This window comes from Protopterus annectens, chromosome 4.part0, assembly GCF_019279795.1.
Source record: "Protopterus annectens isolate FY-2018-M chromosome 4.part0, PAN1.0, whole genome shotgun sequence".
Lineage (NCBI taxonomy): Eukaryota > Metazoa > Chordata > Ceratodontiformes > Protopteridae > Protopterus > Protopterus annectens.
The window spans coordinates 1,699,102,665-1,699,124,878 of NC_056733.1; the positions used below are offsets into that span (position 1 = coordinate 1,699,102,665).

Sequence of the window (22,214 nt, forward strand, 5' to 3'; positions counted from 1 at the left end):
GTGATATTAAAAAAAAAGTTCAAATGAATGCCTTGAGTAAGGATATTCCTAAGCTTAATGGGTACTCTTTTTCTTTTAGGGTACTGCAGTTTACAAATGTAAATATTAGGGGGGGGGGTAATGTGGTGAACAAGACTAAGATTAATGAGTTAAAATGGATCATTAATTTACAAGCTGATAGAGACTATGGATTGAATGAAAGTGTTCCTTTAAAGCCCTATCTATTTTCACGTAAACTGAAGCATTGATGAAGTACCATAGCAACAGTTAATTGTTTAATTGTTTGTTTAATGTGTTTTATTATAAAAAGGTGTTTTATCAGTTGTATTGTGAACTTGGTCTGAAGAAGTGTTTTTACATGAAAGTGCTTACCCTAATAAATATTTTATTACTTGTTGGCTGTGCTGTTCATTCGTTTTTATTGGTATCAAAAGCTTTGGCCAGGTCAAGGTATACATTGTGTAAAGTTTTACTTTTATCCATTACTTTGGTGATTTCTTCAAGAAAGTCCACCAAGTTAAGTAAGGCTGACGTGCCACTGACAAATCCAAACTGAAATGGATCCAGTCTTTGGAGGTTCTGTATTTCCTTATTGATTATTTCATGATAAGTTTTTTCTCTGGCTTTATATATAAGGCTGGTTAGACTTAAAGGTCTGTAATTACCTGCATCTGTGGATGTTCCTCCGTTATGCAGGGGAATGATGGTAGAGGATCTCAATTTGTTTGAAATAAAACGTGTATGAAGGCTGAGGTTTAACATTGTTGTTGGGGGGGCTAAATTGTGTTTCATGCTGTTTAAGATGTATACAAGGATAAAGTCAGGGCCCATCGATGCATAATTTTAGCTTTTTATAACACTTTTAGTACTTGGTCATCTGTGATAGCTAGCAGTGAGCCAGTTCTGGGTATATTTTGAGGAACATACAGAGGGGAGAGAGGAGTGAAGTTAGAGCTGAATTTATTGGCCAATAGGTTCATTAAATCTTCAGCTTCATTGTAGGTAAAATTGTTCATAATCAGCTTGCCAGTGCATCTCTTAAAAGTGGGTAGCCTGTCTTAGAGAAAATTTTAAGTGTGCCTTGGGAATAAGGGATTTCTGGTTTTGATTTTATTTTGAAGGACATGGCTTTATAGTTAGACCTAACAAGTGATGAAGATACACAGGCTATGGTGCAAGATGCTAGCATATTATTAAGGATAAGATCCAAGATGTCATTCCCCCACTGGGTACTCTGAGTAGTTATTCCTGGGTATTTGTATTGACGAAGACCAGAAAATCTATGCATGAACATTACTGGTGGTATAGGTTTCCCAGTCTATAGCTGGTTAGTTTAGATCATCTAGAAAAATGGTGTTCAGTTTAATACTCATTGAGTCTAGTTCCTGTAGATAGGTGCTGTGGCTTTCATGGGTCATAGAGGGAGTTCTATGATATGGGATCTTTCTTATGGTTATTTGGACATGAAGAAGCTCTAGCGCCTCACTTTGCTTTACCAGCCTTGATGTGAGTCTCTTCTGGATGAAGACTAAGACACCTCTAACTTTTCCCTCTCCTGCACACCTACACACACACACATACACACACACACACACACACACACACACACACACACACACACACACACACACACACACACACAGAAACACATAGTGGATAGCACAGTGGTGCAGCGGTAGCATTGTTGCCTCACAGCAAGAGGTTTTTGGTTTTAATTCTCGGCTGGAGTGACTTTTGTGAGGTGTCTGCATGTCCTCCCTGCGTTCGTATGGGTTTTCTCCGGGTACACCAGTTTCCTCCCACATTACAAAGATATGCATCTAGAGAGTTTCTCCCTGGGCCTCTGCTGAAATTTGGCTTTGTGCCAAGTTGGACTTTTCCCAGTAAATAAAACATTGTGTGTGTGTGTGTGTGTGTGTGTGTGTGTGTGTGTGTGTGTGTGTGTGTGTGTGTGTGTGTATATATATATATATATATATATATCTATATATATATATCTATATGTATTTATATAAATATATATATTTATATATGTGTGTGTGTGTGTGTGTATATATATATATATATATATATATATATATATATAAAATATTGTTGTTGTTGTCTTTCGGCTTTTCCCGGTTAGGGGTCACTACAGTGGAACTCTGGTCCACTAATGATTGGCAGTAGAGTTTGACGAACACCGAGGTGCCAGCTCGACGTTCAACCTTCAACGAAGGCACGGTCATTTATGCATGTCTTTAGAACACCCTCCCAACCACTTGGAGGACATGCAGACTCCAAACAGAAGGCACTCCCTGCACTCCAGCCGAGAATCGAATGGGAGAACCTCTTTCTGTGAGGCAACAATGCTACCGCTGCACCACCGCGGACAGACTATAAAATATATATTGTTATATATTTTATATGTGCATATGTGTATGTCTATGTGTGTGTGTGTGTGTGTGTGTATATATATATATATATATATATATATATATATATATATATATATATATTCCCCCCACAAAAACTGATTACAGATATATCTGAACATACACATGAAAATAAAAAGTATGAATTAAAAAGATTTGTATAGATGAAAGCATGTCATATGTTAAAGCATGTAGCAACTGTTCAAAGTAATGTTAAACATTTGTCTCTTTAACTTGAATTCTGGATATAAGATTTTGGAGAAAGTCCTTTCACTAAGCAAACGTGGAAGACTTTATTTTAGCACCTACATTTCAGATAATATAAAACAGCTCTAAATGCTTTAATGGGTAGCTAGTTCATGTAATACTATTTTCCTTAATGCTGTCATGTGCTTTTCAGTCTAGATAGCATTGACACGTGTATGTTGTGGGCAGTTTATTTCTAAACTGACATTTAAGGTAACTCATGTTGTCTTTGCTGGCTTCATACAGTATAAATAGGACTGAACATTCAGAATTTTGTGACACAGAGTGGTTTGCAGAAAAATAAAAACATACAACCCTACACTTGTGCTATGAACGTCAGGTACATATGTACTCCATCATTTCTAATTGTTTGTGTAGGTGTCAGCTGGAAAGAGGAACTAGAAATTTGCTATGAAATTTTCTCCCTAAGTCAGTGTGAAATCTTTAGAAATGAGTAAGCAAAGTGGGCGGATTTAAGAAATGTAGTTAGCTTAAGTAGAATCAAGTGCCACTCCTTGATCCAGGTTAGGAAGGCCTATTGTGAGGGATGTTCAGTAAAGACAGCTGTATATCTGTTGCATAAGGACCATTTAAATAACAACATGCACTGTCTGACCTTACAGTACATAACTGTAGCATTGTTGTAACTCTGCAGTAAATGGAGTTCATCGTGCTCTGTGTTACTGTATACTATGTTACGTATCCAAAATCCTGCCTATGGTTCAGAAAACTGAAACAAGAAAAAATTCAGCTGGAACTGTCCACTGTGTTATGCTTGCGTGCACATGATAATGAAACTCAGTACAGCAGCAGTTCTGTATTGCTTATATGCAGAGCCTTGGCTTTCATAAAGACATTATTGACTGTGTTCCTACTGAATAATGAGAGACAGATTTATTGCACTGTATCATATATCTTTCTGGCGCTGTGAGCTCTGTTATTCTTTCATGAAAACATGTCATGCTGCTTTCTGTTTGCTTAACAAAATCATTAAGAGTGTGCTGTGTAATAGAATGTGCCTGTCTGACAAACTACCTTGTATTATAATGCTGAAATAGCTCAGTTGGGAGAGTGTTAGACTGATAGATCTATAGGTCCATGGTTCAATTTTGTGTTTTGGCATAGAAACCTTTTGGGGGGATCCACCTTGGATCCCGGGAACTACTGCCCTATCAGTCTGACCAGCCTGATCTGCTAGGCCTTGGAACGTATTATCATGGAACTTATAAACAAAGACATTGGCAACCTTCAAACACCTGACCCCATACACTTTGGGTTCGTGAAGGGCCGATCTCGTCTCCTGAACCTGATCGACTTCTTCAAATCAGTCTTCAGAGCCATGGACAAGGGTAAGGTGGTCCACACAGCCTATCTAGACCTCTACAAGTCCTTTGACACCATCCACCACTCTGGAATCATAGATAAACTTACTAAGCTGGGCATTAATCCCTACATCACTCGATGGGTTACCAACTGGCTTACTGACAGAACCCACACTGTAAAGGTAGCCGACTCCAAATCCAGCTCCAGAAAAGTGACAAGTGGAGTACCTCAGTCCTGGGACCGTTCTTGTTTGCCATCTACTTCTCTGAAGTACAGGCCAACACTAAGGGGCTCTGGCTAACAAAGTTTGCAGATGACTGCAAACTGGGAGCCTTTATTGAATCCCCAAATAATGTGGATATTCTACAAAAGGGCCTTACAGAAACAGATGCTTGGTGCCAGAGCCATGAGCTCAAGCTTATTGCCAAGAAATGTATAGTTGTCCCCTTTGGGAAAAAAACATGTACCCATGAATTACCACATAGGTGGCAGTACACTAAACACCGAAAGTATAATAAGAGACTTAAGGACACAGGTGGACAGTCGTCTCACCTTCGATAACCACATCGTCACAACAGTCAGGAAAGCCTTCTATGTGGCACACCTCATCACTAAGGGCTTTTCATCCAGAAAAAAGGAGGTCATTGTCCCACTGTACTCATCCCTTATTAGACCCATTATTGAATACAATGCCCCATTTGGTATGTACCTCTCAAGACATCTGCAACAACTGGAAAGGCAGCAAAAATACCTCACTAAAAGAATCACAGGCCTAAAGCAGATGCCCTATGCTGACCATCTAAAAAACTCCACCTCTCCTCTGTCGCATATCGTCTACTCAGACGCAATCTCTGCTTTACATACAAGGCCATGTCAAACCTAGAGCTGTTGGACATGCTACATTTAAAGAAATCCCAATCCCTCAGAGACACACGCTCCAGGGATCTAAACCTTGTCATCACAATGAACAAAACATGCTGGAGGGATAGGTTCCTGACCCAGAGACTCCCCCGACTCTGGAATAGACTGCCCATACATGTCAAGCAGAGCGCCTCTTTGGCCCTCTTCAAAACTAACCTTAATGATTGGATGGGAGATAGGAAATTCACCCTGGGGATCATGTCAGTCGCCCTGCTAGACAGGAGTCCAGGGAAGTAAATACTGTGGGATGAAATAGCCAGGGAATTGTTATGGCTAGGCTTGTATAGGCCCTAGGGCCAATAGCCTAGTACCAACCTATGAACCTATGAACTGTTTGCTACAGTTACTGAAATAGTATTAATTTTTTTCATATCAAGCATATTGTATTTATCATTAAACATCCACTAAACAAAAGTGTGCTATTGCTGGTTTTACCTGGAGTTTGGGGACAGTGAAAATAATAGTTTTTGGTAAGAAACACAATAGAAATAATAATGCATCAGTACATTGCATTAACCACCCTCCTGAATTGTGCTGTATGTTTCCCTACTTTAGTTCCCTTGGTTCATCAGTTTCTGGGAGCAGATAGGGACAATGTTGAGGGATACAGTAGGTACCAAGTTTGCAATGGGTGCACATTACTGAAGACTAATGCCCATACTGCGCAGTAAGTATTTTAATTAGCAATCTCTTTGGATTTGTTAAGGAGGATGCTCCACGTGGGAATTGTCCATTTTCAGTTAGAGGCTCAAGGAGAGCAAGTCAACATATAATTTTAATAAAATTCATAAAGTGTGTTATTGAGTAAAAAAAGTATGATATCTCTGTCATTTTGAAGTGTATGATTATAACTTCAGTTATTAGAATAATGGGCATGCATGTGAACAAGTAAAACCAACATTTGCAACAAAATTATTGCCCCTGCAGCTAATATTGTCTGAGTAATGAAAATTATTAATGCTTCATTGATACAGGTATGAAATTCAAGAGTATTCTGTGCCCAGTGTGTGTAATAAGCTAATCTAACATTAAGATATCTATTGGGCCCTGTTCTATACCTTATCTTTAGGCGGCACCAGGTGCTATCATGAGTCAAAGAAATGTAGCATGGTACTCCCGAGGTGCATAGTTACAGTCCACTTTTCTTGAACTGCATTCAGTAATGCCCTAATGCTGCAATGTATACCAGGTGCTCCTGTGCTCAGGACTGTCAGGTAGCTCTCACTGTCGCCTAGGAGAACTGCAGAGCGCTACTGTGTAAGGCAGTAATGTATTGTGTGGCTTGTCATACCAAATAGCCATTGTAGCCATTTGGTAAGGCATGCTATACTGTACTCCAATGTCTTACACTGTTGTGTTGTACACATTGGACTTCAATGACTGTGATTCATGAATGAATCACAGATATTGTATATGACTGTGGTCCTAGGTTTATTACCACATTACTGTAATAAGGGGAACTGAAGCTGTGAATGTTCCCACTGGCAGGAGTTTGCCAGCATCATTGGGGTTGGACAAAATATTGTGTTTTAGCAGGCTTAACAGCACTATACAGGACACCATTGCTTGTAGGAAGTTTTCTACCATTTAAGGGAACTGTTGGGGATACTCTGAAGTATCAGAACACTGTGTTGCTCAGTGCTTTCTGCTAGAAAGGTACCTGCAGGGGAGTAAGATCACTTTTGCTACAGGTGTTACAATGGTTGATCTTATGCTGTTGAATTCCATAGCTTATGCTTGTGCCATGGAATCCAGCTTGTACAGAACTGCTCAGACTTTTCAGAATGATCGGGGGAGGGGATAGTTCATTAGCATATTGGGTAGGTGGTGGGTGCCATGGAGTTGGATCACAGAAGGTATCCTCCTTGATTTTGTTACACTGAGTTATGAGGATTATGAACCACACAGGGCTTAGTGCACCCTTCTGGGGTGCACAAAGCCCTGCTTAGTAGCATTCAGGGTTTATGAGTCTCTCCCGTAGAGTTTATACATTGTGTGTAGCATGCATAGTCAGGAAATGACTGGGTGACTCACAGAAGGAAGAAATAGGAGACAAACATAGGGAAGGAAAGAGGAAGAAGAAGAATGAATGTAAAAAAATAACTGGGAGAACATATGTGACAAAAGAGGGTGAGGAGTTTCAGGCTGAGGCCAAGAAAACTAATTACACCAAGACAGTGTGAAAGGAATGATGAAGGAAGAGTAATATTATGTAAGAGACTGATCTTGGGATAGACCTGAGAGAAGAATAATGGAAGTTGGAATGGGGAGGTAGGAATGTCAAAAGGAGGAAGATGAATGTAACTGAACATTGATATGATGGAAGCACATAAGCATAGCTAGATAACCTTAACAAATAGTGCCAGTGAATTGAGGAAGCTCTGTAAAAGTTGCGGACAAAACATAATCATTTCATGCTGCAAGTGCAGTGTCACTTGTGTGCAGGAAAGTTTACCCTATTACAGCTGAATGCCTCATAGGGAGAATGCTGATTAATCGCAGTGATGATGACCTAGTCCAGGTCGCACAGACTGAGGGCTCATCTGATTTTTTATTGGAGGTAGGTACTTACAGAAGACTAGTGTCTGATGAATGGTATGTCCATGAGGTGGGGCTGTAAGAAGAGAGTGCAGCCTTCAGATAATGAATTTTGTGTTGCAGCGCAAGCTTTTTTAATCTCAGATGATATATTGCATCTAGCTAGCCACTAAAAATCGTTTAAGGTTAACAGCAATGAGTGTGTAATGACAAGCCTGCAACAAAATGAATGATCTTGTTATATGTGTATTAATGCTAATGCAGTACTGTTACGCTTAGGATAGTGAAGGTCTGAAATGTCTTTGTTAATATTTATCAGGGGTGATCATTCATGAAAAAGTTTGCCTGATATTGCATCCCCAGTGTATGTTTTTTCTTTAATATGACTATTTTTGTTTGTACAGCAAACCTGCCCCTACAAATGTTTTCATTTGTACTGGTACACAAGGATGGAGTGGAAAAGATGATGGCAGTATCAGAAAAAAAATATTATAAGCACAAGATAGCAAGCATGTTTTTCTGACATGGGGTAATTGGCTAGGCTTAAAATGGCCCACAAGGGCAGTTAGCCTAGTACTAACCTATGAACCCTATGAACCCTATGAAGTAAAAGACCAGAACTGCATAAGTACTCTGAAGGCTGTTGAGATGCGGTGCTGTTCCATTTTATCTGGGCCACTGATGAATGCAGGCCTGAGAGCAGAACTGTGAACATTACTGTACTGACCTGAGTGCAGTAATGAACTTCCATGTTCACATATAGCATAACAAATAATAGGCCAAGTACAGACCTTAGAAGACATGTAGAGGTAAGGAAGGGAGGTGAGACGGCATGTTAGCATGGACAGATTTCGACATCTACATTTGAGATCACTGCTGGGCAGACCATGTTCTTAAATTTGCAAACAGAAGGTAATGATTGGTAGTTTTAAACATATTTGATAATCCAGTCATCAGTAACATGACTAGGTTTAGCTACCACTTCAGTAACAGCAGGTTCTGCCTAGAGCAACAGAATACACGTGATTATAACTTCATAATTGTCCTCCCTGCAAGACAGCTCAGGAGGGGCCCTCCTTTAGCTGCAGAGTCACATCATTAGATTCAAGCAAAGTTATTCCACAAAGCACTGAGCATCAGCAAAACTGCAGAGAATGTTGTGGCAACTACAAAAGCATGACTTATTTGTGAGTATAGTACAGCAGCAGAACTTGCAGCATTACTAACTACAAAGATGCCTGATCTCTGAAGTCAGAGAATAATTTTCTACCCCTGAGATTTTGATCTCAAATTTAGTACATTTAAAAATGCTGAGTACAAGAGGTATTTCCTCTTGCAAAAATATGTATTTATTGTTTCTTTCAATACACTGATATAACAGCATTTGTTTTTATTTAAGGGTTGCAATGTGTGGGTCTGTGATGTAATAACATGAATCTGCCTATGAGTACGCTACAAGAGGATGAGTTCAACAGAAATATGTTGTGAGCAAATTATATAGCTATACTTTTCAATCAGACAATGCAGTGGTGGTGCTGCTGTAGCGTTGTCGCCTCACAGTAAGATGTCCTGTTCGATTCTCAGCTAGAGCGTCTTGTGTGTGGAGATGTGTGTGAATGGGCGTACCTTTGGTGAAGGTTGTGCGTCAGGGCCGGCAACTCAGAGTGTAAAAATCTACTGCCAATCATTAGCGGACCGGAGTTCCGCTGTGGTGACCCCTAACAGAGAAAAGCCGAAAGACTCGACAACAACTTTTCAATCAGACAAAAGATCATATGAATGTAAATCTTGATGTGTGGGTCTGATAAACCAACTTCGCCTAATAAGGTATGGAAGCCAGTACCAGGAGAATACAAGCTGCTGTTAAGAATTGTGAAGTATAAGGAAAGAGTTCATAATGTGTTATACTGGCCAGTACTTTCAAGTGGAACAAAACTTTCAGAGCTGTGCATTGTGTAATGATAATTGCAATGATAATACAAAAGAAAAGGCAATTTATTTTGTTCAGTTATGGGAGCAACAGGGAGTAAAATTAGAACAGGTTTGTTTTACTTTCATGGCTGTGTGCACTTGGCTATTATTTGAAGCTCCCTGAGGTTGTGGTGTTAAAACATACCACAGATTAATGTATTAAACGCATGATTTCAAGACATGGGATTCCACATGTGACGATATCATATAATGAGTTTCAGTATGCAAGTGTGGAATTCAACATGTTTTCAGAAGGTTCGGAATTTCATCACATGAGCTTCAACTCTTAACTGCTCACAGTCAAGTAGACAATTTGGTAGGACTTTATAGAGTGTAAAAGGGAAAAAAAATAATAAAGAAATTATAGGGTATTAACAGTGATCATTACATAATACTGAAATATAAGAATATTCCACTGCAGGGAGGTTGGAATTTTACGTGTTACTACTGATGGGTCATATATCAGAGAGTAGAATCCTTATATCAAAGACTAAAATATTGCAATATTCTCAAGGCAGATTGGAAACAAATCAATGTATACAAAATTTTACTATAATCACTAAGAAAGATACCTGCCCTTGTCAAAGTCTGGAGAGAGAAGGCGTGAAAATACATCATAGAGGTGAATTTGGTACAATGGTTAAGGTTGCCACTTCAAAGGCACCAGGTGCAGGGTTTGATTCTGACCAGGAGCAAATTGGTTTATAGCTTGGACTTTTTTGTCTTTTTCAAATATTCCTTATTGAATTTTGTCCATATTTGTTAATGTTTTATTGTCAGTCCTTCATCAATTCCCAAATATTTATACACTTCCTCTTGCCCACGTTTCTTTATATCACATTCCTGTCCCAAACTGATATTTTCTTGGTGCTGCAGCTTTCCTGATTTAAATGTTGCTTTTATACATGTATCTTATATCATCTGAAAAAGTTCTGACCACTTCCAATTGTGCTTTCAGCTCCTCATCTGATGAACTGTACAGTTTTAAATCATCCACAAAATGAAGATGAGAAGTCTTTACACTTTGTTGTTTTCTGGGAGCCAAATTGTAACTATGACATAATTTGTTAAGTAGATGGCTTAATGGGTTAAGGGCAAGACAAAAGAGGAGTAGTAAGAAACAGTTACCCCCAAATCTCCCCCTTTGAATTTTTATCCTTGGAATAATAATTTGTCCTTTATTATGGCTTAGCTGTAAAATGGATTATCACTATTTCATGGTCACTGTAATGTAAGTGATGATTGTAGGATGTAGCTTAGATGGTTTACTATCATATTTATGAACGTCATTTAGAAGAACGCAATGGGCCGGCCATGGCAGTGCAGCAGTTAGCATGGCCGCCTCACAGCAAGAGGTTCTCCGGTTCGATCCTCAGCTGGGGGTGCCTTCTGTGCGGAGTCTGTATGTCCTCCTTGTGGTCGTGTGGGTTTCCTCCGGGTGCTCCGGTTTCCTCCCACATCCCAAAGACATGCTGTAGGTGGATTGGACACTCTAAATTGGCCCTAGGTGTGAGTGTGTGCATGTGTGTGCCTTCTGTGGAAAGTTGGGCGCCGGGCTGGCAACTCGACACTGTAAAACTCCACTGCCAATCATGAGTGGACAGGTGATCTGCTATGGTGACCCCTAACTGGGAAAAGCCGAAAGAAGAAGAAGAAAAAAGATTTAGATGAATGCAACTATTTCCGACAAATATTGTCAGAAATCAAAACACCAAGCAACCAAAATATCAAACGGAGCATTTCAGCAATGTCGAATATCAACTTTGCTGAAATGCTCACATCTGCCCACAACTAACAATAACGTTTGCAGGGGGGGGCAAGCTCACCTGCACCCCCCACCCCCCCTACTTATATATATATACAAACTCCGAGATCGCACTACAATGAGGGTAAGGGTACATTTCCCGATCCCTACTATAGTGCGATCTGCACTGCTATGTTGAAGCTGACAATAGTGGCTGTTCACTCATGTCAGCTTTGACATTGTGGTGATCGAACTCTCAATTCGAGAAAATAATTTTCGCACATATTCGATCGTCTAAATGACAATCGAATATGTGATAGTAAACCATCTTAGGCATCTGTAAGCAGTCCTTTATCCATGAATGTGGGATGCTGTCAAAAGTGTTTTTGTAATCTATCCATGCTATATTTAGATTCTTCCTCATTTTACAATTCTCCATTATGACTTTATTTAACAACAAATGATCCTTTGTTCCACATGACTTTTTTTTGTTACTCTTTTGTTCTATTGTCATGATTGAGTTTTCTTCTAAATGACTCTGTTGGCATCAGTTTCAGTGCATAGTTTATACCATACCTCTCAAATGATTTTCACAGAATGTCCAGATTCTTCCTAATATTTTTGGTTTGTTTTTCATAAAATTGTGGCTTTCTGGCAAATTAGTGGCAAATCATTAAAGACTGGAGTTAGAAAATAATGGCAAGCATTTGAGTTTTAGACTTCATACCCTTCAGGAAAATTCATGTTAATGTAAAACCTGTCATTCTATCAACTTTCTAAGCAATCGTTAAAAATTGTCCCTATTTGTACCACTTTTTCATGGCTTTGTCCGGATTTCTTACTCTAAGAGGTTGAGAGGTATGGTTTATACATAATTGGAAGGCAGGTTATTGGTCTATTGTTTTTAGGGTAACTTGCAGGTTAACTGTTAAGGAGGAGTATTGTTTTTCCTGTTGTTAACCAGGTTTGTCTGTTCGGGGTGCGCATATAAATAGTTCTTAATCATGGCTATAAGGATGCAAAGATATTAATACTTTTCGATAGAAGTTAGGTACTGCATCTGGGCCTGGGGTTTTCCAGTTAGGATCTTTTCTTAATTTTGTTTCAGTTTCTCTTTCTGTTATTTCATCACATTTTATATCTTGTACATTAAAATTTATTTTTCTTTCTTTTACTTTTTCTATCCATTCAGCATCTTTATGTTCCACGGGATATTCATAGATATTTCTCAAAAATATGTCTATTTCTTCTTTTTTTAGTGGTGTTTCTATTTTTTGCCTTGTTTCCCAATTCTCTATAAAACATTTTTAGGTCATCGATAAATTGCTGTACTTCTAGCAAAGAGGTGGCAACGATGTAATGAGAGAGTTGCACTATGATATATCAAAATGTGTCCCAAGAGGCATTTCCTTCACATGGCAAGTAGGAAACAGTCATTCATCTGTATTATGGCTCTAAATGTTGATTGTTAATTAGAAAACGAGGTGAAAGCATATTTAGTGTTTAGATCAGAATATAGTTAGTATTTCCTGGAAAGACAGAGTGTTATAATAAGTAGTTGAAAACCCACTGGAGTCTAGGCAGCAGAGCAATATCAGAATATATTACTACGATTCTCTTCATGGTATTTTGTTATGTTCAAATAATTTTTACTCTAATTTTGATCAAGAGAGACAGGCAAGCCATCTTTAGGTAAAACTCCTGCAGATATGCACGTTAGGGTTATTAGTTATGCATAAGAATGTAACCAGCCACCAGACCAGATCTGATTTGTGGGCCCAAAATAAGACTTGAATCCAGGTGAGTACATTTATAGTTACAAGGAAGTAGAAATGATCACCATAAACAATGACATAAACCCTTTACAATGAAATTGCAGCTATATATGTAGTATGCATTAGACGCAGTAGTCTCAAATGCTTTTATTGAACAAAACAACAAATTCAGTGCGCAGCACGTAGCAAAAGACATCAAGGTAAGAATAACACCCACAGTTTGAATTAAGTTATCTGCAGTATGCACTAATTCAGTATCATGACCATTCACTGTATACAGTAGCATCACTTTCAGAGTTGTAAGAAATACAGAGTAGGACCAGTAGTAGACAAGTATCCCATCTTTTTCCTAGAGTCTAAATTCCCTGATATTTAAAATCAGATAAACCAGTCCAAGCTTCAAATCAATTAAACCTACAAAAAATATATTTTTCTGGAGGGGGCGGGTCAAGTTCCACTGCACCCCCATTGTAGAAATCTTTGCCCCTCCCCTTACTTAAATATATTCTAACCTTATGGTTGCACAATTGCAGGAAATAAATAAAAAAAAGTCTGGAAATACTGAATCCCTGCTGGCACGCAAACAGATGCCACACCAGCAATGACTTCCAATATGTGTTGTTAGAGTTAAATACCAGGCAATTCAACCTGATAGGTTTAAATCTCATCCAGTTTACATTTGGTACATTTTTGTTTAATGAGTGCACAATAAAATGGAGAAAACAAAATATTTAAGAGATGAGTAGTGTGAGTGAATATAGAGAACAGTATGCAATTATGCTAGTGAAGGGGAGAATGCCAAAGGCACAAGCACATAATTAGGTTCACAGCAGTTACATTTTTCACATACATCTTAGTGGTGCAGAAGACAGGTGGTGCTTTTGAAAGTGACAGGAATATCACTATAACTCTTACTACATACTGTGCAGCAGCAGTAACTACTTCGGTCAGTTGTTGACCACTGTTACATTTCTGCCTCAGATGACTGTCAGCCATGGATGGAATGTCATCAGATACCAGTAGGTTTACCTGGAGTACATCACCTCCCATACCTAGACAGTGTCCACCTGCAGTATAATTTCTGGACACACGACCCTTACTATGCAGGTGCACACATGCTTTCTATTTGTTCACTACATGCATTCCCATGGGTGTAATTGCAACATCACAGCTAAAAAGGGTTACAGCACTTTAAAAAACTTCCCTAATGTTTTACAATGGTTAGCTCAATCAGTGAAGTAGCAGGCATGTGGCACTAGTTTACTTTAACTTTGGGATTTAGTCAACACCCTGTGACTTTAAGCATACAAGATGTGTTTGAAGTTGATCTATTTTAATACTTATTAGTTTTGTCCTAGAGAGAGAATTTTAATGTCAGTTTACATTAGATTTCATTTAAAAGTTGCGTAAAGATCTGCACATAAAGTACCATTCAGATACCTGTCAATAAGACATTAAAGTCCAAACACTGAATGTCTAGAACTTAATTTATTTTGTGGTATATGTAACCAGGTGAGTGGGTTAGTATTAGGGCACTTTTCAGATGTGGTCTAAGAATGTCTGGCAACAGTTTGCAATAATATATTAATACAACTGCCTTAAAATTCTACTTACTCGTTGCTTTTGTTCCAAGTAATTGGTTCAATTGTATGGCTCTTTATAGATTATTTTATTTTTTAATGCAGGTCAGTGAAAAAAGCTGGGATCAGACATCTTTAAACTTGCACAGTACTCCAGATGTGAGGAATAATGAAGAAACCGTGTAAGTAATAGTATTTAAAGTAACAACATGCACCCATGCATACATATACACACAAGTAAATGCAAAACACACGCATGCACACACACACACACACACACACACACACACACACACACACACACACACACACACACACACACACACGCGCGCGCGCGCGCACACACACGCACACGAGCATACACACGCGCGCGCACGCGCACACACACACACACACACACACACACACACACACACACACACAAAACACCATTGTCTCTTAAAATGTACTACATTTTCTAAATCAATGAACTAGCCAATACAAGTTTAAAAAGGATCGTTCTCTTAGGCTTATGCTGTTGGTTCCTATTTAAAAATCTGTTGCTGTACCTTTGTTGTTGTCTAGATATAAAAGACTTTCTCTCTTATGATGCCTCCATACCAGTGCAAAGCCATCTGGAAAATACTAGTAATTTTGTCTATCCCTATCCCTGGATTTTATTAGCAAGTCAATAAAAAATATATGTTTGTATTCCAAAGAGTGATATTTGTACCAAATGGCTATGCCTTCACAGTGTCAAAGTAATGCCTTTTTATTTATCAGTGTTATTTTATTTGCTTATTTATCATTTTTTAAATGAGTAAATGGACTGGCCATTCTCAACTATGACCTGTCCATAAGGCAAATATGGCAATCATAATACCATAACAACATATTGAAATGACATTTATTCCTTTATTTTTTTATTTGACATTTGTTGACCCGAATAGTCAGACTGAGCTTGCAGCCTTTTTCAGCGGAGGCCTGGGGATAAAAGCTCCACAGTAGAAAATATACAATAAGAAATTTCAAATTACAAATTAAACAAGTAATACATTCACTGTACAAGTTATACAAGTAACAAGAAAATAGCCAGCAAGTAATTAATTTAATATATTTTTATTTAAATCATTTTAAAAATAAACTAATTAAAATTAATTAATTTAAAAGAGAAATAAACTGAAAGGCTCATTAAAATTGTATTGGAAAGTGAGCCGCACACTAATATCTATAGTAAGTATATGCAAATATCAAAGAACAGTACGCAGTAAAGTAGGCATCAGTACTGTGTTGCAGAATTAACATTTTTATAATATTCAGTAACATTGTAGCCACCTTCTTGAGCCTACAGTACTAATCTCAAATTGTATGTAAGACCTGAAATTAAAATATTTGCTACCCATTATTCTGCTGAAGGGGCTGATGTCTTCTATGTCTCTTAGTTCATGATGTGATCTCAGGTCCAAGCATCTGAGGCTTGCATTACAATGTGATGCTGCTAACTGCCAGGTTGTACAGCTCTGTCCTACTGTCATGATAGTTGTCAATGCATGGATTCTTCATGTCCTGGGAATAAAAAAGTTCCTACACATATTCCAGTTATAGATATGCTAACTTAACATTCTATCATTATTTAGATACGTTTCATACATTTCAAGTTTTTTAGTTTGACATGAAACACTAACCAGATTGCTAATTTCCTCTCCATCAATCTGTTCTACGAAACATCAGAAAGTTACTGCAGTCACCTAGACCATATTTCAGTCCCACATGCTTTCTCCCTTGCAGTCTTTGAAATATCACTGAAAGTCATTTTTACTCTCAAAACTAACATTGACTTACAATGGAAGAAAACCCTTCAAGTAATTTCTGTGTAGGTTTTAACAGACAAATCAGCAATCATATTTGAAAAATGAGGGGGAAAAAGAAACACCGGAAACAAGCAGAAACTTTTATCAAGAAACTTTGCACACACAGTTACCATTTGACAGCTACTAAAGCATGAAAGAAAAAATTTGCATTTTTTTTTTCTTTTTGGTAAACAGTTAACTATAACTCTGTCAACCCATTAACACTACCAACAGAAGTATGAAAATGAATTTCTCTAATGATCTAAATTGCAATTTGGTAAAATTAATACAAAAATTTGCAAATGATACTGTGCACCAATGCACACAGTTAGACTGAAAGGTATCTAAAAATGACTACACTAACCATATAAGACCATAAATCTGCAGATTTAAAAACTTATAGCGTTGTACAAAAGTCAGTTACTTAAAACTGACAATGTATTTTTTTAAATATTCATTTCACCAAATATCCATAACCCTACCAAATCTTAACAATATTCTGGACCATAGGAGCATGAACCAAATGAGTCACAATACCATTTATACATTGTCAGTATCCATCTTCATGCTGTACCCCACCCCCCTTCCCAAGAAGGGTAAAGTTGTCAGTCCCTTAGTAAATTTATGGGTGCCAAATGTGACAGTACTGCACTTTCTCACATTTAATTTTAGTCCATTTTCCATGCACCACTTCATATGAGAATTAGTTTAAGCTGCAATAAATGGGTATCAGAGGAAGATCTGACAATGATGTCCAGTTGTCAGGCATCTGCACACTTAGTTAACCCAACATCCTGATTTCTTGTTTGGAAATCAGAAAATTTAATTCTGAAAGAAGACAGATTCCCTTCCTGAACTCTTGGAAACATCACTAGTTGTTTTCCTGCTTTTCAAGGATGAGCCTGCCATCTTAATTGTGTAAGTCTTACCTTTCAGGCTGTTGGCTATCCACCATACCACACATGAATCTAATTGTAAGGCATTTAGCTTATTTATGATGCCAGCATGGGGTCATCTCCTTTGGCCAAATGCTAATCAGCGTTCTGAACAGTATGACTGCTGTCTACCGCTGGTGTCACCTTCTTGCAGAAGTTAACTAAATTGAGTAGGCAGGCTCTATATTTGACAAAGCCAAAATAAAGAAGGTATAACTTCATAGTTTTGGTTATCATAGTTTATGAGGTCAGATTTAAATAGTTTGAGTTCATATTTTCAGTACATCATCTATTGGTTACTGTCACCTGTACTATGTCACAAAATTTGTGCACGTTAGACCTAGAATTAATTATTTTAAAAACAACTGTGAGGCAACATTTGCAAACAAAATGTTACAGTGTCACCCAAGAGTTTGACAGAAGGATCCCAAACATATCTATCAATGAAAATATCATCCCCAAATTCTGCACACGTAAAGAGTTATAACACTGCATAACAACCAGTAACTAGTTGTTAGCAGTATTTTCAACAAATGCCCATGACTCTATTGACATTTTTAGCTTCTCAAAATAAAATCTGTGGACGACCACAACCTTAGCTTTGCTGCTGAATTTGTATAGCATGGCTTCTGAAGGTGATTTGAAAAAATGATTTTATACAATCCTTGGGATTCAATAAAGCGTACACTAAGTGTACACTGTTGTGAGTGAACAGGCAACACAAGCACAACTCACACCTTCTTCCTCCTAATTTTATTTTTCCTACTGATTTTCTTGCAGCTTTAAATATTGACAGGGATTCATAAAGGTTACCACAAAATGTAGACTACATGTACACTTAGTGTAATCTAGAAAGCACAAAAAATGTGGTAGAGATGTTGTTGAATGCAGATCGTATACACGGAATTGTGCAGTAACATACAACAGTTTGACAGAAGGCTTATGTAAATGACTACCCTGTAAATTTCATACTTAAATTTTACATGGTTAAAAAAATGATGTAATCAGTTAGTGAAAAAAATGGCAGATGAATAATTTTACAGTAATATATATTAGAAAATACAATTGTCACACATAAATTGTTAAATGTAAAGTTTAAACTGCACATTTCATAAATTCAGTGAGGCTCTGAGGGGTTTTTATGGTAAAGATATTACTGAACACAACACTCAGGTACTGTAGGGAAAGTACCCTTCCATCTCATGCATGATAACACCCTAGGATGCTTGGTAATCTGTATCCTGTACACTCCACGTCTTATTGATACTTATAAATATACTTATAAATGTACATAGATTTATACAGTATACATTTCAAAACATTTTAAAAATTCAATATTCTAATACTGAGATATTCTATTGACTGTCTATTGTGATAATATTCGCCTGTCATGGATTGGTGTCAATCAAGTCATAGTTACAAAGTACTCTTTCTTGTGACTTCATTGTAACCCATTTGTCAGTCTTTTAAACCTTTGACCTTTCTTGTTTTTGAATGCCATCTGACATTAGTAGTAGGAAGAAGGTATGAGTTATGCTTATGTTTTCCGTGACACTGGAAATTCTAAACTGTTTTGCTACAAGACACTTATTAAAAACTCACCAACCATCTTTGGTTTTGATAAATTACCTGGGTCAATCTATGGTCATTTTAACCATCATGAGAATCCAAATCTGGTCTTGCCATATATGGACAAGTTGTATCGGTTACACCATGGCATTTGTTATGCAGTTTTGAGAAAACTATTGTTTCTGGTTACCTTCTTTACTAATGTTACACATTCCATTGTATCATCTTTGGTTTTAATAATTTACAATTTGCAAGAAAGAAATGTAGGCCTTATTGGCAATTGCATTTTATGTTTCCTTCAGCTTAACAGTTGTAGTGAAACAACTCTTTAGCACTTATTTGATATTCTGCAAACTTCTAGCAAGACCATGTAGGGTCCTTACCTGTATGTCTGTAAAAGAGCATTTTTAACAGATTTTTTTATGTTATTCACTGCAGTTAACCACCAATACATTTAAGCAATAAGATGTACACATATCTATGAAACTGTATTTTCACATGGCAATAAATTAATAAATACATTGTTTAATATATTTGGTTCCCCTACATCATCCTGATGACACTGTTACCCAGTGGCCTGCATCCATATTGGGTCTACCAGCAGCTGCTGATCCCATGGACTTGCTCTGTATCTGTTGGGGCCAGTTGTTTTACCTAAAGGTCATCCACATTCCATTTTGGAGATATTTTTTTATTTTGTTATGCTTTACCCAATACCTTCCCACCACATGATCATTGATTATGTCTAAGGGATACTCTCCTCATTAGACCATCCCTCCCATAGAGATCATCATTAGTAAATATCCTCCCTTCAAAGATGGGCCTGCCCATGCCTCCAGGCCAACACCAGAAAACTTCCAAGATGCTAATCAATCTCAGACCACCAGGTCTGTATTTAGGGCTTTATCCCTCTATGCCACAATGCTGGCTTAAATAAGTAAAATGTTAATACATTTTTTTATACTACAAAATGTATTTATACAAAACTGGAGGTACCTCAAATAATGTTTCCTGTTCCTGTTAGTAGGATATATTGTTAAACCACAAATAGTAATGGTAAACACTAAAACACACGTTGGACAAAACACCTGAATATTTATTACAGTGTGAACTGTGACATGTTTTAAGCTAAGCTACCAATTCTATAACAGTGACTTAATTATATGTCCAGCTGTAAAGATACAACAGGTACAAGAGAGTAAAACAATATGGTTTCTATCTATCTAATGTTTAAAGTAGTTGAATTAAGGCATTTGTAATTTCTTTACTATAACTTAGATGAGAGGTACCCATTTCATATAAATAGGAGATAAATTATTGATTTTCACACTGACCAGCCTCATATCACTACATGGTTGTATAGTATTGCATTCTTCTGTAGGTTAACTTGGAAGTATATAGTGAATAGTAGTGAATAGTTCTAATTTTCTTGACCACACATACTGTTCATCCGTCCATCCATCCACAACCCTTTTTCCAATTTTTGCACATGGGGTTTTGTCACTTCATTAGTGACATTCATCTAGAGCCAAGGATTACTGTTGTGGTCACTATTTTCTGACTTGAAATTTTTAAGGTGTGGGACGTCAGTTGCCTATGTAAGATGAGAGTTTCACTCAGACTATTTCCCTTGTTCCTCAAGAAGTTTCTGTATTATTTCTTGAATTTCAAGGGAAAAGTTTTAAGGCATTAGAGAAGAGATAGTTCACAACAGTCAGTTTGTTTCTTTTACATTTAGGACAGATAGGTTCCTGGTTTCATAGGTACTTACTACACAACTGATCTGAGAAGATAATAAGATGCCTTACATTCCCGTGGCAGTTTTCAGCCCTAATGTTTTGCATGCAAATAACCCAGAGATATGCCAAACAAGAATAAGTTTGAAAATGTGTATTTTCTCTATCCATGAGGGATAAGGTGCTAAACTGGGGGAAAATTAGTGGTTACTCATCCATTTGTTCAAATTATATTTTGATAGAGTAACAGAAGTACTCTTCTTTATGTGGAGTGGAAGATGATTCCATGTAAGCAGTTTTCTCTGTGATACAAACCTATCCATTCAACATGTTCTATTTATTTGTAAAATAGCTTGAGATCCCTTGAGTGGATGTTTATGATACCATTCAACTTGCAAATGTGACAAATTTGAAAGAATAGGGTTTGTTGGTGCTTTAAAGGCAAGGCAGAGGTTGCCTCTAAATAGCCTGTATGGTATTGAAAAGAAAGACAAGGATTTGAAATGGTTTGCATAGTTTATTTGATTTGGGCCATTTTATTTTTTACAGAAAAAGCATTGTGGTCATTTCAACTCTGACAAGTACTTGGACAGGTACATACCAGAGGGGGCATTATACTCAATAATAATCCTAAGTAGTGCTGAGTAGAATAGAGCAATTACAGCCCTAGGTCTGAACACAGTATGAATATATGTATATATATATATATATATATATATATATATATATATATATATATATATATAAGCTGTGCAATGAAAAATGACTTCCTCACCAAAGTGGATGTGTGGTGATCAAAAAACAGTTCATTGTTAACATGAGTTTCCAGATTCCTACCGGGTTCAATTTTCGGGGATGTGTCGTCAATATGATAGCTAATAACGAAAGCTTAGCAAAGGAAACAATTACACCCTTCTTGGCATTCAGTTTTAGTCCATGATTTTGACAAAAGTTGTTTATTTGAGATAGGCCCCTTTGGTGGATCTTGGTGTACTCTGGGGAGTTTATTACAGCACAAAGTTTGCAGTCATCTGCAAGCTTTGTCACCCACAAACCTTTAACACTAGCCTTTAACACTAAGTGAATATCAAGGAGAAGTGGCCCAAGGACTGAACCCTGGGGTACTCTGCTGGTGACAGGCCTTTTGAAGGAGGTGTAGCTGCCCAGCCTAACTTCTGGTTCTAGTTGTGAATCAGTTTACTATCTGATGAGTTATACAGAGACTGACATTTAGCTGGGAGAATTTGTCTATGATATCCATGTGTGAGAAAGTGTTGAATGCCTTTGCAATGTCTATATTTGTGGTGTGCACTATTTTTCCTTCATCCATTGCTTCAGAAACTTTTTCAAGGACCTGCCCTTGACAAATCTGAAATGAGCTTTAACTGTATCCTTACATAATAATTCCTTAATGATTCTTTCCATAGCTTTACAGAAGAGACCAGTCAGACTTATGGTTCTATAGATACCTGGGTCCATTGAAGCCCCACATTTGTGCTAAGGAATGGATGTTGCTGTTTTCAATACATCTGGTATGAAGTCTGTTTTAAGTCAGCTTCTGTAGGGAATCAGAAAAGTAGGCAGCCTGGTATGTTATCTGGCCCCATAGACATAGAGTTTTCGACCTTATATG

The 22,214-nt window shown here is 37.5% G+C and overlaps 1 protein-coding gene across 1 annotated transcript in view; it reads left to right on the forward strand.

The window, feature by feature from the left end:
• The window catches only part of ARAP3 (ArfGAP with RhoGAP domain, ankyrin repeat and PH domain 3), a 1,205,760-nt gene that overhangs the window by 493,003 nt on the left and 690,543 nt on the right, over positions 1-22,214 (forward strand). Inside the window, exon 5 of the mRNA XM_044069919.1 lies at positions 14,618-14,694. Coding sequence (XP_043925854.1) covers positions 14,618-14,694 — 77 coding nt within the window. The remainder of the gene's footprint in view (positions 1-14,617; positions 14,695-22,214) is intronic.